Source organism: Protopterus annectens, chromosome 8.part0, assembly GCF_019279795.1.
Source record: "Protopterus annectens isolate FY-2018-M chromosome 8.part0, PAN1.0, whole genome shotgun sequence".
In the NCBI taxonomy this organism is placed as follows: Eukaryota; Metazoa; Chordata; order Ceratodontiformes; family Protopteridae; genus Protopterus; species Protopterus annectens.
Window position 1 is genome coordinate 221005058 of NC_056741.1, and position 23967 is coordinate 221029024.

The window sequence follows — 23967 nt, forward strand, 5'->3', positions numbered from 1 at the left end:
CTACAAAAGTCTGCAAAACCACACCCAGTTATTTCCAAAAACTATCTGCACTGAGGGTTTGTGAGGTTGCCACCTAGTCACCTGTAAAAATTACAAATTGCATGTCTAGTCTAGAGGTTGATTTTGATATTTTGTCTACCCTGCAAGGCATATCTATAGACCGTCTATCCTTTTTCGGGATGCTGTGGATGTGTGGTTTGATACTTTGTCATGTTATAAATTTGTACAGCAGTTAACTGTATGCTGAACATAGAGTTGTCAGTATACTCACCATGATGGTAATTAATCGAGTAATAGGATCATCGCTGTAGGAGAGGCTTTTTACCAGTTACTGACATTATGGTTACAAGATCATTTTGATGTGCTCCATAGATTACCCAGTGATGTTTTATGCCCTCATTACTGTAGCTGGATGTCTGTAGTATTTAGTAAAATTACATTTTTGCATAGGTTGGGTTAAGCTTTCATGACTGCTTTAGTCTTTTCCAGCAGCTTTTTTTGTTGTTGTTATGCAGTCTCTGTGCCACTTCCTTGGCCAAGAAAAAAAGGTTTAGTGTATATTGTGTCCTATTCTTTGTAATAAACACAGTATGCAAGAGATGCACATACACAACTTCACTAGAAGCAAAAGTCTCTCATACAAGCAAGGCTTTCATTAACACAGACACTACATAGTGTCCACAGCACATACAGACTGATATATGCTGAGGCACTAGAAGCAGTCATTTCAAACTTCAAAGACTGTCTAAGCGTATAAACTGCAACACCTATCCTAAGCAATCTCTGAAGTATTCACCAACCATTACACATATGCCTATACTTAGTGGATTCCCAAGAACAAAGCCCATAATGTAAGTCAACACATTTCCCAGAACTCTTGTCATAGGATTTCCATTCTATGACACACACATACCCCACTCACCAGACTGAACAAGGAGAAGATAAACGGCCATTGCTTATCTAGAGCAGGAATCCATCAGGTTACTCACACACTAAGTCACTACACCACAGAAATCGGTAAGATTCTTTCATAGTCCACGTGGAAGTTAATGACCTAAGCCGTACTTCCCTGGACTATATGAAGAGAGACATTGTTCTATCTGAACATGTGCCTTCCATTGTGCAGCGTTCTACCTTCATCAAAGATTATGCCACAGTACAAGCAAAGGATGATTGACTTCAATAATTGGCTTAGTTTCTGGTGCCTTTCCAGGGGGATTCAATGTTTGTCAGCATAGGAGGACATGGTTGGCAGACCATGTTGCTTTGCAAAGGATAGTCTGCACCTGTCTTCCTTTGGCATCTTTATATTGGCTAAAACTTTATCCACCCCATAGAGCCTTTTTTAGGCAATGCCAAATTGACAAACCCACCGATATAGTAAATAAAACCCAAGGAAACGTAAAGATGTTACTGCTCAATGCTAGGAGCCTAAACAAGGAATTCATCACCGTACAAGCTGTCCTCACTCTGGAGAATATAGAGATTTGTGCCATTACCAAGACATGATTTATTCCACAGAAAGTGCTCTGACAGTGTAAGGTTTTCAGAGCCTTACGCACAGCGGTGGTGGTGCTGCGGTAACGTTGTCGCCTCACAGTATGACGTTGTCCTGTTTGATTCTCAGCTAGAGCGTCTTCTGTGTGGAGACGTGTGAATAAGCATACCTTCGTTGAAGGTTGTGCGTCAGAGCTGGCAACTCGGCATGTAAAAATCTACTGCCAATCATTAGTGGGCCAGAGTTCCGCTGTGGTGACCCCTAACCGGGAAAGACACAGCAACAACGCACAGCTGCACAGACAGGAAGAGGAACCTCAAAGGCAGCATGCACCTCAATATACCAAACTGGTGGGCAGCGGTGCCACCTTCACTGTGCAGAACGACATAGCAAATTTATTGACCGACAAATTTGTATCCAACTTCACTCCCCCAGTCTCCCTCCATGAAACGTATATTAGCAAGCATACACCCCCACCCCCCAGCTGTTAACAGGGAGCATGTCCTGGCAGTGCTCACTAAAGTCAAAAACACGGCCTCTGGATCCTTACAATGTCCTGGGATGCCTCCTAAGTAGCTAGAAATGTGACCTGTCTGGAGCACTTGAATCGCTTTTCAATTATTGCCTCAAAACAGGCTTTGTACCAAGAGAATAGAGGACTGCAACAGTTATCCAACTTTATAGGGGTGGATCGTCTATCGACCCCCGAAACGACAGACCTATTAGTCTTGCTAGTCTTGTATGTAAAGTCATGAAACAAATTATTATGGAAATGATCAACAAAGAAATGGGCAGCGTTCTGACACTGGACCCAACACAGTTTGCCTTTTTCAAGGGGAAGATCATTCTTATAAAACCTGGTGCACTTCTTTGAAAAGGTCACTGAGGCAATGGATGAGGAGAAAATTGTGCGGACCACCTACCCGGACCTGGCCAAGCCATTTGATACAATACCCCACTCAGATATAATTAACAAACTCACCAAACTGGACATAAATCCCTACATAACTCACTGGATTGCCAGCTGACTCACACACAGGACCCATTAAGTCAGGATTGGTGATTCCATTTCCTCTAAGAGACCAGTCATCAGTGGGGATACTTCAGGGCTGTGTGTTGGGACCACGCCTCTTTGGCATCTACTACATGAAGGTAAATGCTAATGTCACAGACTAACACTCTGTGCCAAGAAATGTATTATAGTGCCTTTTGAGATAACTGCCACCCAGGCTAATTACGCCATCAATAAGACACCCCTAAGAGTTGACCCAGTAGTCTGGAATCTGGAAACATATGTAGACAGTACTCTAGCCTTTGACCAACATGTGGCCAAGGTAGTAAGCAAATCATTCTGTGTCACTCAATTTAAGGGCATGTCATTTGGGTCCAAGAATGTCCTGGTGACACTTTATTTGGCTGTTACCTGACCCATCTTGGATCATAATGTCCACAAAGGTTATAAACACACTGTCCTTTATGAATTGCCTTAAAGCCTTATCTGTTTACTGTTTCTCTTACAGGTTATTGAGAGGTGATCTGTGCCTGGCATACAAGACATCTTTGGATTCAGCTCTGATTGACCTGTTGTTCATCCATAAAATGAATAGCATCAGAACCACTAGATCCAAGGATTTGAGTTTTGCTTGTAACATAAAAATCTGTTGACTAGACAGATGTGTCTGAGAGGATTTCCGTGCCCTGGAACAGGGTCCCATCCATGTGAAGCAGAGTCCATAGTGAGCTTTACCTTGACAAATGGATGAGAAATAAGAAAGTCACTCTAGGTCTGTCCTTCATATCTCTGATAGAAAGTAATGCCCAAAGTAACATACTCCCCCACATAACCTATAGAATCTTCCCAACTAACATTTGTCCTCCTAGTAAATGCCCATGATGCATAGGGGCACAGTTGGTCTGGATTTCATGACTAGGCACCCTGGTTTGTCATTAGGTTCATAGTTGTATACTAGGCTATGAACCTAAGCTGTGCTTGCTTCCTGGGAGTATCCTTGGATCCACCTACCCCTAGGGAATATTGTTGATAGAAAAATATCAGATGGAGAATCTGATGGTCCATCTCTGGTTAAATACGTTTGCCATATGACTGCCTGCAGCATTAGACACCCTTAGATGATCGCTGTTATAGTGAGTATATCTGCACAAGAATACATTGTCTGATTAAGTTACTGCTTTGCCACCAGTTTGGGAGAAAAAGAATGCATATTTTTGTCTTGTATATTTGTACATTTTAAATGGAGAAAGTCTTTAGTACATGGTGTATACAAGATAAGATTCAAGTACTGGGTTACTTATAAATGTTTTTGAAAGAAAGATGTTTATAGAACAATGCTTTTGTGTTTGTTGTGATTTTCTCTTTTTTTCTCTCTCCCAGAACCAGCCATTTTGGTACCGTTGTGTATATATTGCAGCATGGGGCAAGGTTGCTCTTTACAAGTATGTCAGCTGCTGGTTAATTGCGGTAAGTGCTGATATGTTTTGCTGTTTGCACAGAATTTTTTTAAGTTGCATATGAAAGAGCAGATGTTGCACCTGGTCTTGGAACCATGTACTATCTGAGTAAGGGAAAAAAATGTGGGAATTACAACTTTATACATTATTTACTAGTATAAGTTTGTTCAGAATACGTTTGCACAGGACCATTGATTACTGAGCAGAACTTGCTTTGCAGGAGCAGACTAGCTAAAGAGGAAAGTCATAGAGCAGAGTTGCATCATTTACAGGAAAACAAGCCAGAGGAAGTTATGGAATTATTGCAGTGTAGGTGCACTGTTTAATTTGTGAATGACACATTGTAGAGCAACTGTTTATTCTGTTATTGATGTGGTTGTCACTATAGGCAAGTAATTATTTTGTGTGATCCTGTGTCACATCTTTTTAGCAGCAAAGCATTTTTCATTGTTAAAAATGGTCTAAAAGCAGTAGAGTAGATGAGCATTGTTTAGTTCTGACAGAACAGTCCATATTAAAGTGCAACTTTGATCTATGAACGGTTTACCACAGGACTGCCCTGTGTACTTCTGTTGGACAGAGGCAGCGCCTAAATGCTTTTCCCTTCAAATTATCTTTGGCATGATTCCAGTTATTTCACTGATGGTACAAAATGATACAAAAATCACTGAATCCACAGACATTGCCAACATACTGGCAGACAGGTTCAGTGCAAACTTCACCCCCCTCTCCCCCCCTAAAGGAGGGATAACTATCCCAGCGGAGTGTAGCCTCCCAGACATCTCAAATGCGCAGGTGAAAGCTGCTCTCTCTAAAGCTAAAAACACAGCATCAATGGGACCGGATGGTGTCCCCGGCTGTGTGCTACACGAGCTAAATGAGGAATTAAACCCGCACATAAGGCAGCTGTTTAATCTCAGCCTTACCACAGGATACGTGCCCAAGGAGTGGCGTACGGCAACTGTGGTCCCACTCCACAAAGGCGGTGCCTCTACGGACCCTGGTAATTACCGCCCATAAGCTTAACAAGTCTAGTCTGCAGAGCTATGGAGAGGATCATAATGGAGCTCATAAACAAAGATATAGGGGACTTGCAGACATTGGACCTGACCCAGTTTGGCTTCGTCAAGGGCAGATCATGCCTTTTGAACTTGGTCAACTTCTTCGAAACAGTCACCAAGGCCATTGATGAGGGAAAGGCAGTCCATACAGCCTACCTTGACCTTGCAAGGCTTTCACACAATACCCCACTCGGGTATTGTAGAAAAACTTACCAGCTTAAATGTAAACCCATATGTCACAAGATGGTTTGCAAACTGGCTTAAGGACAGAACCCACAGGGTTAGAGTTGCTGGTGCTATGTCAGACTCCAAGCCGGTCACAAGTGGTGTCCCACAGGCTCGGTCCTTGGCCCCTATTGTTCGGCATCTACTTCTCAGAAGTACAGGCCAACATGGGAGGACTTTGTTGACAAAGTTTGCAGACAACTGCAAACTGGGCCATAGTGGAAAGTGCATCGGACACGGATATCCTTCAGAAGGGACTCACGGAAACAGATAGCTGGTGCCAGAGCCATGGCCTGAAGTTAAACGCCAAAAAATGTATAGTCATACCCTTCGGGAAAAACAAGGTAACCCCAAGCTACCATATAGGTGGCAATCCACTAAGCACAGAAGAGGTTATCAGGGACCTGGGGACCCAGGTTGACAGTGGCCTTTCTTTTGACACTCGCATTGCTAAAGTGGTTAGAAAGACCTTCTACATTGCCCACCTGATCATGAAGGGATTCACATCCAGATCTAGTGGGGTCATTGTTCCTCTGTACTCTTCACTTATCAGACTAATGATCGAGTACAATGCCCCATTCAGGATGTATCTCACCCGACATCTGCAGCAATTGGAGAGACCCCAAAAGTTCCTCACCAAAAGGATAAAGGGACTCCAAAATCTGTCATATGCTGCCAGATTGAAGAAACTCCAGCTCTATTCAGTTGCATACAGTCTGCTCAGAGGTGACATGTGCCTGACATACAAGGCCATGTCCAACCCGGAATTAATGGACATGCTCCACCTCAAAAAATCCAAATCCACCAAAACCACTAGAGCAAGCGACTTAAACCTTAGCACGGATATAAATAGGACTTGCTGGAGGGATAGATTTATCACTGAGACTCCCTATGCTGTGGAATAAAATCCCGGTCCATGTGAGGCAGAGCACCTCGCTGGCTCTGTTCAAGAGAAATCTTGACCTGTGGATGGGAGATCGTAGGTTTACCCCGGGAATCATCTCTGTGTCACTGCTGGACAGAGGCACAACAAACTAATGGGCACAGTATTTTTTCATATAAGGGGTGGCTTAAGCCACAAAAATTTGGGCTAGGCTTATAAATGCCTTAGGGCAGATAGCCTAGTATAAACCTATGAACCTATAATATATGAATATTAACCATGGATGGGTAAGGCCAGTCTAACGCAAATGGGATAGGTTAGTTCAAGCACCAGAAGGGAAAATGGCTAGACTTAAAATGGCCCACAATAGCAGCTAGCCTAGTATTTACCTATGAACCAATCATTTGATTGGCAATGCCATATGTTTGACGTGGGTATATATCACTTCATAAAAATGACAGTTCAGTGAACGGCATTTCATCGGAAATGCTGTTCATCAAAATCCGCTGTTGTGGGGGGATGCATCCCCCACTACTTAATATATGCCATCTCCAAGATCGCACTACAGTGGGGAAAGGACAGATTTCCCGATCTTCACTGTACTGCAATCCAAGTATGATCGGTTCGGCAAACAGCAACATTTGATGTAAATGAACCAAAAATGTCGTTCGCTGAACTAATTTTTTGCTGAAGTGATACAGACCCATTTGACATTTAGTAGTATGATTCTGTTCATCCTGTCCAATCTGGCGGGTTTTTGGGCCACTTCTCTGGCGTTTCATCCTCAAACTGCTTCAATTTTTTCCTCCTTCTCCTTCATTTAATGCACCTGTAATAGAAGCTTACACTGATATTTGCCACCACAGAAATTGGATGTAGGCTTTTGTAAGCTAAGTGCTCCACATATTAAATTGAAAATGTATTTCTTCAAATCTTTATATAAATACGTTTTACATTCTTCTTTACTTGGTTGTCTCTTCATCTTTCACTTCATTGTTTACTTTTCTATCAGCGTTCTTTACTGCAGGTACCGTCAACCATGTCACTGGCTTGCTAAGTCATGGTTAACATTTCTTATTGCAGTAGCTTATCTTAGGTTAAATTTTTTTTCTTAAAGTACCAAGTTGTTTTACAGTGATTTAACTGTTGGCTGTGTGTTTATATGTCTCTGTGTTATTTTCTTTGTTACTAAAACAAGGATAAGGAGAATTCTGGGTTATTCCTTCTTAAAATATAGGAGCTAAAAACATTTTGGGAATGTATGGCTAGGTATCTAAAGATCCTCCCGGATCAATAGCGTAGTAGTACCCGTGTACCCAAGAGTTTTCTTAACTGCTGAAAATACAGGCACAGCCCCCCCCCCCCCAAATGACACCCAAGAGTTTTGCCTGGAAGTGGACCATTTATATGCGGAATGTTCAGTCTGTAAATCCTTTTCTCCTAGGGATTTATCATACCCTGTAAGTAAGCTTTCAGTTGTGGGGTTACTTCTTGCTGATTCAGAGACCAGAAACTTAAGCGAAAGAGGGGGCAGAGTCTCCCTTTTCATTGTCTCCACCTTCCTTGGAAGCTGGTAGTTACTCCAGATAGGTCTCCAGACAGACTTTTGAGCTGAATGTCATCTGAGAATCCCATCTCAACCACCTTTGACATTGTCGTTTTGTTCATTTGGTTCCTTATAACTTCTTTCGAGATAGATTGGGATTGTATGATGAGGGTTTTCCTTACGGTGCAGTTGGAGATGGATGCACCCCCCCCATCATGAGGACGGAACAAGCAGGACCTAAAATACGACTTACAGCCTTTTTCCCCAATTTACACTATCTGTTCTTTTTCATCTGTATTCCCCTCCCAGAAGTGAAAAAAAACAGCTTCCATGTTTTCAGGAAGCTTCAAATGTTTGCCCTAAGATAACATGCACTGGTATATTTAAATCCACAACAGTGCACAGTTTAGTGTATTAAGGCTTCTGGAGTGGCAACTACTTGTACAACAGTTTCAAACTTCATTTATTTTGCACTGAATTACTTGCCAGTGTTCTTTTTGTGATAAATAAATGATGGTTAAATTGTGCCTTGTATATTTTCACTCAGTAGAGTGTGTTCAGACCTCTCATGGTTAATTGTTTACACTTGTGGACTTTTCTTATCTCTAAGTTGATACTGAAAAAAACAAAACACAGTCATTGACTTTGCAGATGAATGAAAGCATCCTTGTAAATTTCACCTACAACACACAGTTCTGCCCTCCTATAATTGATGGCTTGCACCTATAGACTTCCTGTTTCCCATTGAAAGCCTTTTCTAATGGAAAAATAGCTAGCAACTTTGCTAATACAAAAAAAATGTTAGTCCTACAACTGCTGTAGTAAACTTAGCTATATGGGTTATATCTGGCCAAGGATATAACCACAAGCCAGCATTAAAAACTTCAGGGCCCAAACCATCAGTCAGCTTGAGCTGCACCAAGTAAAAAGATGCGTCTGAAGTAGTTTACTTCATTTGATCTTCAACCTGTGGGTACCAGACCCGAGCCGACAACTTCACAAGCATCTGCTCTAAGCTCCTCCCCTTATCCATAATACACCACCACTACCTTCCAACTCTCAGATCCCGTCTGCCGCGGCTATCCAATGTATAGTGATTCTTGAGCTCCAAGTTGTAAGTCTTTTCAAAGTGTTTTTTGTGTGTGTGCTTGGTCGTATAGGTTTCCTCTCTTCCTCCCTCTCGCTGGTTCATCAAGTTTAGGGATTGTTTTAGTTTTTAGGTCGTTTGTAGTAGTTAGTCCCCCCCCCTAGCCTTCTGTGTGCTTGTCTGAGTGTGTGGTGAGTTGAGTGTGTTTTTTGAAAGTTTGTTCTTGTGGTTTAGTGAGATATGTCTGCTCTCCCTAAACAAGTTTTCAAAAGGTGCACTGAGTGTGGCCACAAATTGTCACCTGCTGATGGCCACACTCTGTGTGCTTTGTTTGGGTGCGGCCCATTTAGCCACAGACTGCTGTGTTTGCACAGGTTTTAACCCGCGCGCCCTTCAGGATTGGATGGCCAAATTAGTTACGAAGGGCCTGCTCCCTTCTACCATGACTCCCATCGGCTCCGATCTCCTAGATTTTCTACGGAGCTGGAGGAGCCCAGACCACCCTCTAGAGCCTTGGTTCTTTGACCCGCCAGGAAGGAGTCCATGGCTTCATCGCGGTCCACCTGCAGTCTCTCTGACGTTGTCATGGAGAAAATAATGCAGAGATTTATTCACACACAAATTCAGATGTGAGTCTTGCCGGCCCCCCTCCCTCTGGAGGGGGGAGCTCACTTCCCTTTTTTACAGCTTTATCTCCTTCTCCGATCCGACCCCCGGTTTTGGAGTACATGGATCAGAGAGTGCCCCTAGTCAGGGGGTCAGCGCCGACTGTACCTGTCCCCTCAACTCCGGCAGCTGCCTGGAGCATGTTGGATCCGACTGGCTGTCTGAGCCAGAGCCTGGGTGTCGGATCCGGGGGGGGGGGTGGAGCTGTTTCCATCGGCTCTGACCTTGTCTGGTCACGGCCCCCTCCTCGGAGCGCCATCTACTTCGGGCCCGGCTCCGATTCCCACGTCTGATCCGGGGAGAGCAGTTCTTTTAATGGTGTCCCAGGAAGCTTGCTCTCCCTCGGCGTTCAACGTTAGCGTTCAACATTGTGGAAAGGGTTCTTTCCAATGGATCTATGCCCCTGACTATATCTTTGGACTCCACCCCGACTCCTTCTCCTTTGTGTGTGAATCCCATCATTTTACCACAGAGACAGCCTGTGCTCGAGGAGCCCCAGGCAGTTCCCCCTGAGGAAAACGTGGTTTGCGAGTTCCCTCCAGAAAGCCCCACTGGAGAGGGTCCTCGCAAGCATACATGCAAGAGGATGCACTTGGACTCTTCCCCGGAGTCCCTCACAGAGGACACTGATTTGGATGATGGGTAGGTTCCTCCAGATCACCTCCCGGGGATGTCTCCTTCGTAGACATCATGGAAATCTTATGCCATCGAGGAGGTTGGTCCACCCCAAAACCTTCCTCAGACGAATCCGTGTTCCTGGAGGCTTTCAGCACATACCTGTCTACTTCCTGTGTGTCCCTTCCCGTGGATCCTTTAGTGGACTTGGTCACCTTGCGGGCTTGGAAGGAGCCGGACACTGTGGAACCAATCCCTAAATGCCTGGACAAAATATTAAGCCCCCCCCCCCTTCAGACAGACTGGCTTGGAATAAAGGGTCCTCTGTAGACGCTATGGTGGTAGTGGCCGCCACCAAAAAGGAACTAGCCCAAGAGAGTTCCTCAGTCCATCATCCTGACCGTGAGTCTAGGATGATGGATCACCTAGGGAAGCGGGTTTGTATGTCAGTGACCTTTTCTATCAGGGTACTGAACTATCTGGCCCACGTTACTAGACTACAGCGCATGCTGGCTGAGTCTTCCACCAAAGTCCATGTCACAGGAGGACAGGGCTACGTTCTCTGTGAGGAAGGCTACCTTGACAGCTGTTTCAAACACGTCTATGCGACTCCTCTCACATGTGACTGAAGGAGTGGCTAAGGCGGCTGGGTCTGGTGTGTCCATGAGGTGTAACACTTGACTCAGATTATATCAGTTCACAGAACCCTTCAAGACATCTTTTGCGAATGCCCCATGTGACTGCTCTTCCCTGTTTGGTAAGACCGTCCGAGACACATTAGTCCACAGTGAGAAAGACAGGATGACAATGTATTCCATCAGAATCCGCTTCTCAAACACCGCAAAGATCCTTTTCTCTGAGTCAGCAAGGCAAAAGAAGATGTGGTTCTGGAAGCCTCTGTATTCCCGGGACACTGAGGGCTCTTCTTCCCTAAAGGTAGAGGGGAACAGGATAGACGCCGGCCTAGAGGCAGATAGGGTCTGAGGAATTTTGGGTGTCAAGAACCGTTCTCGGACAGGCCCGCACAGCAACCCTGAGGGGTTGCCCAACTGCTCTGCTCTGGAGGCAGTCGGGGGTCGCCTGTCATTGCACCCGGTGGCATGGGAGTCCATGTCATCAGACCATTGGGTGCTTCAGATAATTTCCAGAGGCTATTCGATCCTGTTTGTGGTTCCTCCTACACCTTACAAACACCTCCCAGACATACCAGCCATGCAAAGGGAGAAAGCAGCACTAGAGGTTTCCAAGCTGCTAAAGAAACAAGCCATCTAACCCATTCCCCTGGATCAGTATGGATTGGGCATCTACTCCAGGTTCTTTTTGGTGCCAAAAAAGATGGGGGACTTAAGGCCCATTCTGGACCTGTCGACTCTGAACCTGTCAGTTGCCAAAGAGAAGTTCCGGATGGTCACTTTACAGTCCATCATGCTATACCTGCAAGAGAGCGACTGGGTGTGCTCGTTCGACCTCCAGGATGCTTACTATCACATAAAGATGCACAGAAGCTCCAGGAGATTTTGCCACTTCTGGCCAGGAGCCAATCCATTATCAGTTTCAAGCCCTACCCTTTGGTCTCACCACAGCCCCCAGGGTGTTCACCAAAGTGATGGCAGTAATAGGGGCTCACCTGAGGCTTCAGAGGATTCAGGTCTACCTTTACCTGAACAATTGGCTCCTTACTTCTCCCACCAAGTATCTACTTTGTCGGACCAGACATTATATCCTAAAGCTTGCACACTATCGAGGGATTACAATCAACACAGCCAAATCTCTTCTGAATCTTGTCCAAGTGATAGAATACATAGTGGCATGGATCGACACGCTACAGACAAAAGTTTTCCTGACCTTGGAGAGAGTTCGAAACTTAAGGATGCATGTCACCTTCATTTTCCGATCTCACCTTCCCTCAGTAGAGTCTGTCTTAAGGGCCCTAGGTTTTATGGCAGTGACGATAACACTCCTACCATGTGCTCGATTACATATGTGAGTTCTACAGTGGATTCTAGCAGTGCAGTGGTCTTGGTTGGATCTCCCATTGTCGAACCCAATACACCTCAGCCGCATCTGCAGGTTGTCCCTTCTTTGGTGGATGCAGTCTTCGGAAATCTTGGAGGGACTACCTTTTTTTCCACCTCCTATCCAAGCCACAATGACCACAGACACCTCCCAACTACGGTGGGGGTGGCATTGTTCGTGAAGGACAGTCCAAGGCAATTGGTCCCCGATCGAGACCAGTTTGCATATAAACATTCTGGAGATGCGGGCGGTCCTTTTAGCGTTGCAGGCCCTTCATGCCTTTTTAGCTGTAAGAACCATTGCAGTCTAGTCCAGTCAGACAACATGTCAATGGTTTGGTATATCAACAAACAGGGAGGGACCTGATCTTACCCCCTTTGTCGTGAGGTCATGAGAGTTTGGGAATGGGCGATCTCCACTGGTCGTTTTCTGGTAGCAATGCACATTTCTGGGATGGTCCAACATTCTAGCGGACAAACTAAGCCGGACTATTCTGATGCCTTACGAGCTGTCTCAGGAATCCTTCAGTAGCGGAGCATATCTTTCTAGAATGGGGTTGGCCTTTCTTGCATTATTGTCTTTAACATGTACAGCACTCACTGATAAAAAAAAAAAACTGTTTTGCTTATAGTTACTTTTTTTAGTCTCTTCAGTGTCCTTCTAAACATAAAGTGGGCACAGCCAGCCTTTTTTCATGTCACCTTGACCTTTTCCAGTTGTATCAGTTTATCTCAAGTGGCTAGTTAAGGCTTCTGTTTTTTTTCCAACCTTTTGTTTCTTGACTTTATGTATTCCTTTAGCATTCCTTTTGTGTGTTTAGATTTTCCTTTAAATTACTGTTGGCCATCTCAATTACCAAAGCTAAATCTTGAATTGCTTTCATTTGCAAGAGTCTTCCCAGCCAGAGTGTTTTTTTCCTCCTCTTTCAGGTTTATTTTCTCTGTTACAATGGTGAGGTTCTTGAAAGGAGTTAGTACTGTATGGAAGCAGCTTCTTGGACACTAGTTCACACCTTTATGAAATATTGCAGGCTGGCTATTCATTCCAAGGCAAGCACATTTTGGTAGAGATATCTTAAAAGGCTTGCTACACAATGTCCACAGTTCTGACCATCATCCTGCATTCCTAGAGCTCTGGGAATCGTTCCAGTGTTGTAGACGACTGCAACATTGATCTAAATGAAGATAGGAGCTCACCATAATAATATATGTTTGAATACTGTTGCTGTCCCACCATCTTCTTTACTGTCTCTCTCTCTCTTTTTTTTTCTTGGGCATCTGGGGCTGGCGTGAGGTATCCAAAGCTTTTACTTTCACACTTTGTTGTAAGATAGTCTTGTTTGTAAGCTGCTTTATTAAATCACCACTTGTGACCTAGGCACAAATACATTAATAGAAAAGAAAACAAACTATATTAATATATGTCCTTCTGTTCTTATGTTGCAGTGTTCTTCACACGAGGGAGTTATTGCCAAAGGCGGTCCTGACATTCGGCCAATGTACAAAAGACTTGATCCATTGCAGGGTACATAGGGCGTCACATGTAGGCAATCAGCCGGCATAGGCGATAAAAGTGACATCCACACGTACCATCCTCAGAACTTCTCTGCCGCAAATCCGAACGCCATCTACAATCTTCAGTCTACTAGTCCGAGCTGTTTGCTGAAGATAAGTGCCCTGTTACAAGTTTTCTATATTTTTTTACTGCTTATTTTGATGTGAGGTTACATGTTATCCAAAACTGGCAAATGCCAAAGTGGAAGACGAATTCCACATAAGACAGTCATGACCAGTATCTTCTGTTTAAGGCCCAACCATGACCACAAGTCTTGCCTTGTCTGTAAAGCTTTCATTCCTAAGACCCTATGTAGCCACCTTTTCTCTCTTAAAAGATTGAAAAGTTTAGCAGGCGACATTTGGGAGGGTATGTCTCAGTCTTCTGTTGAGCCTGCTATGAAGAAGGCTAAGAAAGTTAGGCCTAAAGCTTCAGCTACTCCTCCCCTTCCAGACACCTCTCTTGAGGCCGATGAAGGCCCATAGACCTGTCTGGATGTCAGCTGTGATTCTAAGGTGGTTACAAATTTGGAGGCCGCAAGGGATCCTGACATCGACATGTCCTTGGAGGTTTTGCAGACGTCTGCGTTGGATGAACAGGGCGAACCGAGGCTCATCATTTCAGAAGGCCCTCTAGATATTCCGCAAATTTTAGTAAGAGAAGATGTTACAGCAAACTTCATTGAATGTAGGCCTACGTTCAGTCCCTCCACCTTTCGCAGGGCTGATGTTCCTCTTAAAAAGAACCAGAAAACCAAACATGTTTCTGCTCCTCAGGACACATCTGCTGATTGGCAAGCTTTCTCACAAGGCTTTTTCAATGCCTTTATGGCCCTTAAACCTCCCTCAGGGGTTTCTCTTCGTAGTCCTCTTACTACTTCACCACAGAAAAGGGTCAGAGTGCAAGATTGTTCTGAAGAGGAGGATTCTTCAGCGGATGAATCCGTGGAGTATTCTGCTCAGATTACCTTCCCTTTGGGGTATGTCCCCCTGAGGAAAAAAGGTACTGTCACTTACTTCAGATGGATTCTCCCTCTCCTTCTGCTATGCCTCCAGTTCTAACAGCTTGTCTTTATCCCTTTTCTTCTGCTTCTAAGACTGTGGACTCTCAAGCCCCTGCCCTTAAGGCAAGATAGGTTCTGTAAAGCTCCAGGGAATTGTAAATTTCTTTACAAATGTCCATTAGCAGATTAAGTTACTGTTTCTGTGGCTGCTGATAAACCCTGTAGACTATTGTCACCTACTTCTCTTCTCTCTTCAGTTAAGAAGAGTAAGGTCATGGAAAGATTGGGAAAAAAGATTTATACCTCGGCCACTCATGCTTTCCATGCTAGCAGTTACCAAACTCATATGACCATGTATGCTTTGGCTCTCCTTTCACAGGCTACTCAGCTTCTTCCTGATCTTCCTGACTCAGAAGTTAAATCACAGCTTTCATCACTTCTGCAGGCTTCCTCCCAGGTGGCACGCCACTCCTTTTAAATGCAGCTGTGATGCAGCTGAAGCTTCTGTTCGAGCAGCTGCATCTGGGTCTGTTTTACGGAGATACCCTGGTTAAGGCTTCTCCTACTTCCAGATGACTTTAAGGCTAAATTGCTGGACACTCCCTTAGATAATAAGGATTTGTTTAGGGCTGCAACAGCAGACTTGTTCAAGTCCTTGCAGGAGAAGGGAAAAGAGTTGCAGGACACAACACATTTTTGTGTCTCCGGTTCCTAAATTCCAAAGGAATTACCCAGCTAAAACTCCTGTTAGGAGACAATTTTGCATTCCTCCTTCCTGAAGAAGGGTGTTAGAAAACCTACTGCTTGCAAACACACTCAGCCTGTTCCTGCTCAAAAACAGCCTTTTGCAGACAAGCCATGTAGTCTGACTACAAACCTTTTCTTAGCCACCTTCCACTCTCTCTGTGTCTTTCCCTGTCCCTTCCAGTCTTGGAACAGATTACTCAAGATTCATGGGTCCTTTGCACTATCCGCAAAGGGTATTTCATGGTATGGTAAACACTTCCACCTTTTATGGGTATTCCTTAACCACCATGAGAGCAACTACATTTTTCTTTCCAGAGGTGCTCCAGCTATTGAAATCCCAGGGAGCTATTCAAGAAGTTCCACTTTACTGAAGAAGAAGAGGTTTCTACTCCAGAATGTTTCTGGTTCCCAGAAAAGATGGCTCTTGGAGACCCATTCTGGATCTTTCACACCTCAACAGCTTCCTAAAGCCCCAATCTTTAGGATGCTTCCTCTGCCTACCTTGATGATCTTTGCGTTTCACTGTTGCAGTCATCACACTTGGGTTATCTGCCTCCAGGTAGCCCTCAGTCGGCCCGAATACCAGAGACTTAGTATTTCTGTGTCGGATGCTGTTGCTCCAGGACTGATGTCAGGTCGTCAGGGGTATAAAAAGAGGCGGCCGAAGACATTGCATCAGTCTTTCTTACCGAGGAGCCCAAAGCAGAAGCAGTTTGCAAGTGCCGGTCAACCGCTACCTGAATTTTCGTTTGCGAAGTGAATACTCCTGAAGTCTTCTAAAGCTAATTACCCCATTGGGGATCCTTTTTTCTTGCTCTAACTGATGTCAGAAAAGGTTAACAATTGTCTTGCCTGTGGAAAGCAAATACCTCCCAGAGATTTTTCATTCTTCCTGTGTCACCTGTTTAGGCCCAGACCACGATGTACCTCACTGTTGGTTTTGTGCCTTGTTTAACGCCCGAATCATTCGTCGTCAGGCTCTCTGTCGCTAAATTCTTTCACTCTCTATCTCCGTATTCTGAAATGGCTTCAGTAAGCCATCTGACTACCGATCTTCCAAAAAAAGTAAGGATAAACAGAGACAGACCGCATAGGTCCAAAACTGTTGACGACTCTTCCATTAAGCTAGTCGCCAGTCCACTGGTACTCAGTGAGGCGTTTTCGCAGCCCTTGATGCCCGCTTCATTGGATTCACAGGCCTCTACCGAGACCCATTCGGAGTCTGGTATGCCGCGCGACTCTTCTTCGACTATGGAACCTGCGGATGTCTCTACCTTAGATGGGTCCGGAGCCGCTGTGCAGGCACCGGCTTCTGAGGTAGATCTTCACTCAACTGATGTTCGACTCAGACCAACTTTTTTTTAACTAAAACTACTGAGTTTCTTAGACCCAGAGTGTACGCACTACATCTAGAAAACCGACAACCAACGTGCATGCACCTTCTCCCATGCCACAAAAACAAATGCTTAGAATGGCAGAAGACTTTATTATGCTGATTAGAGGAAGTCAGCCTTCCCCTGCTAAGAGAAAAAGAGACCAGTCCCCTACAGCTTCTACAGACCAGGAGTGCGATGACTCTGAGATTTCTGATTATGAAGACATGCCCTTATCTGCTTATGAGGCTTCAGATGCAGAGGAATCCATTCCCTCTGCCTTCCCTCCAGAAGATTTTTCTTTTGGTGAAACCTTGCATACCTTAAGAGAGCATTTCCACTGGCAATGCCAAGACTATCCTCAGTCCAAAAAGAGGCTCAGAAAATTCCTAGAGTTGCCTTAGCACAGGCCTTTAGCAATACCCCCCTGTCCTGGATGTTGTTGTTGATGTTTTTATGGAATCCAGTCTTGCTCCCGACACTTTACCTCCTGCCCCTAGGAAACCAGACAGGTACTACAAAGTACCTGACACTCACACATTTCTTTTCAAGAATCCTACTGCTGACCCAGAGATCATTTCCCAGGGGCCTAAAGGTATCAAGGTACTACAGCCAAGAATCCCACCCCTTCGGACAGGGATTCTAGAGCTTTGGACAGATGGGGTAAGAAGGTATATACCTCTGCAACTCTTGCTATTAGGGCATTGAATTGTCAGTTTCACATGCTGAAGTACCAGCAGCATATTATGGAACTTATTAAACAAAAAGTGGCAACCTTTACAGACTGTGCAGAAAATAAAGAATTGCAAGAGCTTATGCACTCTGCAAGCCAAGTCAGTAAGCATACTTTGCAGTGTGGCTTTGACACCCTAGAAGCATCTTGCCAGGCAGCAGTCACTAGATCTGTACTGAGAAGACATGCTTGGCTCAAGGAGCAGACCTTGCCAGACCATGTCAAATCAAAGTTACTAAACGCTTCTTTGAACAAGGACAGTTTGTTTGGCACCAAAGCAGAAGAGGTTCTTAAAAAGATGGAAGAAAAAGCTAAGTCTATGCAGACTGTTAAAGAATTCTTACAACTGCAAACCCCTAGATTCAGTAGGCATTGTCCTTCCAATCACTGGCCCTTTCCAGTCCACTCCAGGCCTTCTCAAACCAGACCCAGAGGAAACAGACCACCCAGACTACAGTCTCCGGGTATGCAGAGATCTACGCAATGGAGTGCCCTCACCCCTAAAGCAGGGAGTAGTAAGCCACCTCCTTACGTAAAAAACTCACAATGATTTCTTTACTCCACTCCCCAGCCCTGCCCATTTGCTTGTGCCCCTAGGAGGAAAACTTGCCCTTCATGCAAAAAATTGAATGTCCATCACACAGGACCCATTGTATCCCAGAGGTACAAATTTTATTTCCATTCACTGCCAACCCCAGGCGGATTTCCAGACCTTCCTCCAAACCAGTGGGCAGAGGCTCAAAGTCAAGTAGCTTTCCTGCTCAATATCAGAGCTATTCAGCCAGTTCCAGTAGAACAGAGGGGGTCAGGGATTCTACTCTAGACTCTTCCTGGTACCCAGGAAAGAGGGCTCTTGGCGCCCAATCCTGAATTTTTCAATTCTCAACCCCTTTCTGGTGGTATCAAAATTCAAAATGCTTACCCTGCAACAGCTTCTTCCTATGCTAGCTAAGGATGCCTGGTTAGTCAGCCTTGACTTAAAAGAAGCCTGTCTGCACATCCCCATAAGGGAGTCATGCAGGAAGTATCTACATTTCAGGGCAGGATCTATGCATTATCAGATTTTCTTCGTGTTTCACTGTTGCAGTCATTACATTTGGGTTATCAGCTTACATTAGCCCTCAGTTGGCCTGATTAACAAAGTCTTGGGTCCTACTTCGGTTGCTATCTCTTCTTCCATGACATCAGGTTGTCAGGGGTATAAAACATGCAGCCGATGTCATTACATCAGTCTTTTTTGCCATGCGGTGCCCGAAGCAGAAGCAGTTCACAAGTGCCAGTCGGCCGACTCCTGAAATTTTCGTTTTCGAGTTTTAGAACCGAAGTCTTTAACTAAAAGCTAAGTACCCTGTTGTGGAAACTTTTTCTTGCTCTAAACCAATGTCAGTAAAAGTAAATAATTGCATTTCTTGTGGAAAGCAAATACCTCATAAAGATTTTCATTCGTACTGTATTCCTTGCCTAGGCCCTGACCACGACGTACCTCGCTGTCAGTTTTGTGCCTTATTTAAACCACAAACTATCCGTCGTCGGTATATTTACACTTCTAAATTTTTTGGTGCTCGGTTCAATTATCCTGATATGTCTTCGGTAAGCCATCCGACTACCGACATTCTGGAAAAACAAGACAGAGACAGGCCGCCCAGTTTGCCGGTACTCAGTGAGGCGCTTTCGCAGCCCCTGATACCCGCTACTTCAGATTCGCAGGCCTCTACTGAGACCCATTTGGATTCCGGTATGCTGTGAGATGCTTCAACTGTGGAACCTGCAGATGTCTCTACCTTGGATGGGTCCGGAGCCACTGTGCAGGCACCGGCTTCTGAGAGTGTATTCAGGCCTATTGACTTGCATATTAAACCGGCGCCATCTTCTTCTTCAAGGCCTCAAACTCGAAGCATGCCTAGAAAACTGACGCCCAGTCTGCATGGTCAGGCCTCTATGCCTAAAGAACAAATAATAAGAATGACTGAAGACTTTATTACTTTAATCAGGGGAAGCCATCCTTCCCCCTCTGAGACCTAGGACTGAGTTTGCTTATGTTACTTCTGACCAGGATTCTGAAATTTCTGTTTCCTCTGGTGACCAGGATTTACCGTTATCTACCTATGAGGAATCTGGTGCTGAGGACTCTATTCCCTCTGCACCCCCCCCCCCCCCCCCCAGAGGATTTCTCTTTTGGTGAAACCTTACATACTCTCAGGGAGCTTTTTCATTGGGAAAGTCAGGATTTCTCGGATTCTAAAAAGAGGCTTGGGGATTTCTTACTCCTGCCCCAGCACAGACCTTTAGCTATACCTCCTGTACTGCACATTGTTGATGATGCCTTTTCGGAATATAGCATGGCCCCTGACTCTCTCTACCTCCTGCTTCCAGAAAACCTGATAGATATTACAGGGTTCCTTAGTCTCACAAGTTCCTTTTCAAAAATCCTACTGCGGATCCCGAAACCATTCCACAGGGACCCAAGGGCATTAAAGCTACTACTGCCAAAAATCCTACCCCCTCTGGTATCCTACCCCCTCCAGGGCATTGGCTAGATGGGGTAAGAAGGTATAGACTTCTGCAACTTTGGCCATTAGGGCCTTGAATTGCCATTTTCATATGTTAAAGTTTCAGCTGCATATTATTGGATTGCTTAAAAAGAAAATTATGTTGATTCTTGATTGTGCTGAAAATAAGGATTTACAGGATTTTATGCATTCTGCTGAACAAGTTGGTAAACATACATTGCAGTGTGGTTTTGATTCACTAGTGGCATCTTGCAGGGCTGCAGTAACTGGGTGTGTACTTAGAAGCATGCTTGGCTTAAGGAGCAATCTTTGCCAGATCATGTTAAAGCGAAATTACTGGATACTCCCTTAAATCAGGGCCACCTGTTTGGCAACAAGGCAGAAGAAGTTCTTAAAAAGATGGAGGAAAAAGCTAAATCTATGCAAATTGTTAGACTTTTTTACAAGTACAACCTCCAGGATTTAGTAGGCATCGGCCTTCTAAGAATTGGTCCTTTCCTGCCTCTTCCAGACCTTCTCAGTCCAAACCCAAATCCAGCAGAGTACCCAGGCTTCAGTCCCAAGGGACGCACAGGACTAAGCAGTGGGGGACCTCCACTTCCAAATTTGGGAGTAATAAAACTCCCACCTATGGTAAACTGCCTCAATGACTTCATTTAAAACTTCCAAGCACTTCTCAACTGGCTGCCCCTTTGGGGGGAAATATTGCACTTCATGCAAACAACTGGGGACTCATTACCAGGACAAATGGGTTTTAAGTGTCCCAAGGATACAGATTTCACTTCCACATGTCACCAACTCCAAGCGGTTGGCCGGATCTACCTTCAAAGCAGTGGGCAGAGGCCCAAAAGCAACTACTGTTTCTCTTAAGCATAGGGGCTATTCAGTTGGTACCAGAAGCGAAAAAGGGACAAGGTTTCTACTCGAGATTTTTCCTGGTACCCAGAAAAGACGATTCATGGCATCCTATCCTGGACCTGCCTACTCTAAACACCTTTTTGGTGATTCCAAAATTCAAGATGCTGACTCTTCACCAGTTGCTTCCTATGCTAAGCAAAGATGCCTGGTTGATAATACTAAATTTAAAGGAAGCATACCTGCACATCCCAATCGGGGAATCTTTCGGAAGATACCTACGCTTCAAAGCAGGCTACATGCACTATCAGTTCTCTGCACTGCCCTTTGGCTTATCTACTGCGCCCAGGGTATTCACAAAGTGCCTATCTCCAGTCATTGCATTTTACAGGCAAAGAAATAATCAAATATACCCATACCTGGACGATTGTCTAATTCAGGCAGAAAACCAGGATATACTTTTGAATCATCTGGCTTTTGTACAGAGGGTGCTAACTTGTCTGGGGTACATCATAAACAAAAAGAAATAACACCCGGTACCCTGTCAACAAATTATATTCCTGGGTGCAAGCTTGAATACAACTTCCCAGATGGCTTTCCTCACACCAGAGAAACAAACTCATCACTTGACAACCTACTTCAAACAAGTGGTCACAAAAACCCTGCTTATCTGCAAGGCAAATACTACAAGCCTTGGGGTTCATGACCTCCTGCATTCTTCTAATTCTATATGCAAGACTGCATATGAGGAAACTACAGTGGTATCTAAAAAGCCTATGGTGTCATCATTCTCAGGATCTAGAAGCAATGATTCCTATCATTTCTTGTCTACGCCTAGAGTTCCTTTGGTGGGCAGAGGCCTGCCACCAAAACAAGAGACTACCATTCACACTACCCCCTGCCTCCCAAACCCTAACAACAGATGCATCAGACTATGCATGGGTGGGCACACCTGGCAAGGAAGTGCATTCAGGGCAAATGGAACCCAATTCAAATGCACCTTCACATCAATCATAAAGAAATGTTAGCTGTACAGAATGCTGTGACAGCCATCAAGGACCACATTCTTCCAGGACAATTAATGGTAAAGACGGAAAACATCACTGTTATGTGGTACATAAACAAGCAGGGGGTACACATTCTTACCCCCTCTGCAGACTAGCCATGGCATTGTGGAACACAGCCTTGAGCTACCAAATACATCTACAAGCTCATTTCCTGCCAGGAAAACTAAATGCACTGGCAGATGGACTAAGCAGAACCCTCATGGACCCACACGAGTGGGAACTGGAGCCAAGGAATTTCAACATGTTGACAAGCAAATGGGGGAGCCCAGATATAGACCAGTTTGCCTACCCCCAGAACTATCAGTTGGAAAAATTTTGTGCAAGGACTCCCCACAGACAAGCTTGGAAAGTGGATGATCTGTCCTGAAAGTGGATGCTCTGTCCTTCAGCTGGAAAAAACCATCAGTTTATGCTTTTCCTCCTCTGCTTCTGCTCTCCAAAGTACGATTAAAGATCAAACAAGACAAACTAAGGATGTTTTTGATTGCACCAGCCTGTCCACGCCAACACTGGTACTCCCTCCTGCGCAGTGTGTCACTGTTGACCTCAAGGCACCTGCCTCAGACTTCCTACCCTGCTGTCTCAGCAGGAGAACCAGATTCTGCACCCTCAGCTTCAAACACTGAACCTAGCAGTCTGGCTAATTACCTATGCTCTCCTTTACCATTCCTCAGTAAACCAGTGATGGATGCCATTTTAGAGGCAAGGAGGCCTAGTACTAGAAAATCTTATGCTGAAAAATGGAAAAGATTCTGTGCCTGGAACCATTCTCAAGGGATGTGCACAGCAGTGCCCAATTTACCTCAGAGTTTACAATACTTAACTGAGATGCTTCACAAGGGCCTGTCTTTTTCCTCAATAAAAATTCATGCCTCAGCCATTTCAGCTTATTATAACACAAAACCTCCCCTCTTCTCTCTTCCACTGCTCAAGCAGTTCCTCAGAGGGGCCAAAAATTTAAGACCATCCAGGAGAGCTCCAACTCCAGCCTGGGACCTTAACTTTTTATTGGCGAAACTCACCCTTTCTCCTTTCGAGCCAGCTGCTACTGCAGATTTAAATTTCCTTTCTTGGAAAATGGCCTCCCTTTTAGCCATCACTTCAGCAAGAAGGGTATCTGAATTACAGGCCATTATGACAGTGGAGCCTTTCATCATCTTCCATGCGGACAGGGTGTCCCTCAGGATCAATCCCTCTTTCATGCCAAAGGTGTGGTATCCAGTGTGGCATTTAATCATTCCATTCATTTGCCTACCTTCTTTCCTAATCCACAGAACTAAGGGGAATGGATACTGCACTCCTTAGATGTGCACAGACAACTTTAGATTCTACTTGGGCAGGTCTAAACCTCAAAGGAAATCTGAACTGCTGGTGGCATTTGCTTCAGGGACAGAGGGGAAGGCTATTTCAAAGCAAACCATCTCCAAATGGATAGGCCATTGCATTCATTTCTGCTATAAGCACCATGGGAAACCTATCCCACAGGGGATCAGATCCCACTCAACCAGGGCTGTGTCTAACTCTACAGCCTTTCTCAGAGGCGTACCTACCAGGGACATCCTAGAAGCTGCTACCTGGAGTTCTGTACATACTTTCACCAAGCATTACCATTCGCCAATTTTTTCTAAATCCAGAGCTGGCTTTGCCACTGCAGTTTTGCAGAGCTTTTATAGCTGGTCCTAATGCTGTCTAAATTCCTCCTTCCATCCTTAGCTTTGGGAATCTACCCAAATGTAATGACTGCAACAGTGAAACATGAAGAACATAGTACAGTTGTGTACACTTAGAATAAATGTAGATGTTTCAGTGTATTCACTGTTGCAGTCCTGGTTACCCTCCCTCCTGCCCCCTGACTTCGTTTGGCTATACCTCTTCTCTCCTTTTTAATGCTTAAAAGCTTTTTGGTGTATTTGCTTTTTTGTTTGAGGTATAACCTTGTATATTTATAGTTTTAATTTCTTACCATTGGAAGGGCACCTGACATCTGGGGCAAGAAAAAACTGATGTAATGACGTCTGCTGCATGTTTTATACCCCTGATGACCTGACGTCACGGAGGA

At 44.7% G+C, this 23967-nt stretch overlaps 1 protein-coding gene across 1 annotated transcript in view; it reads left to right on the forward strand.

Moving 5' to 3' along the window:
- Nucleotides 1-23967, forward strand: part of LPCAT3 (lysophosphatidylcholine acyltransferase 3) — a 709408-nt gene that overhangs the window by 339558 nt on the left and 345883 nt on the right. The window contains exon 8 of the mRNA XM_044079698.1: nucleotides 3891-3977. Within this exon, the coding sequence (XP_043935633.1) occupies nucleotides 3891-3977 (87 nt within the window). The remainder of the gene's footprint in view (nucleotides 1-3890; nucleotides 3978-23967) is intronic.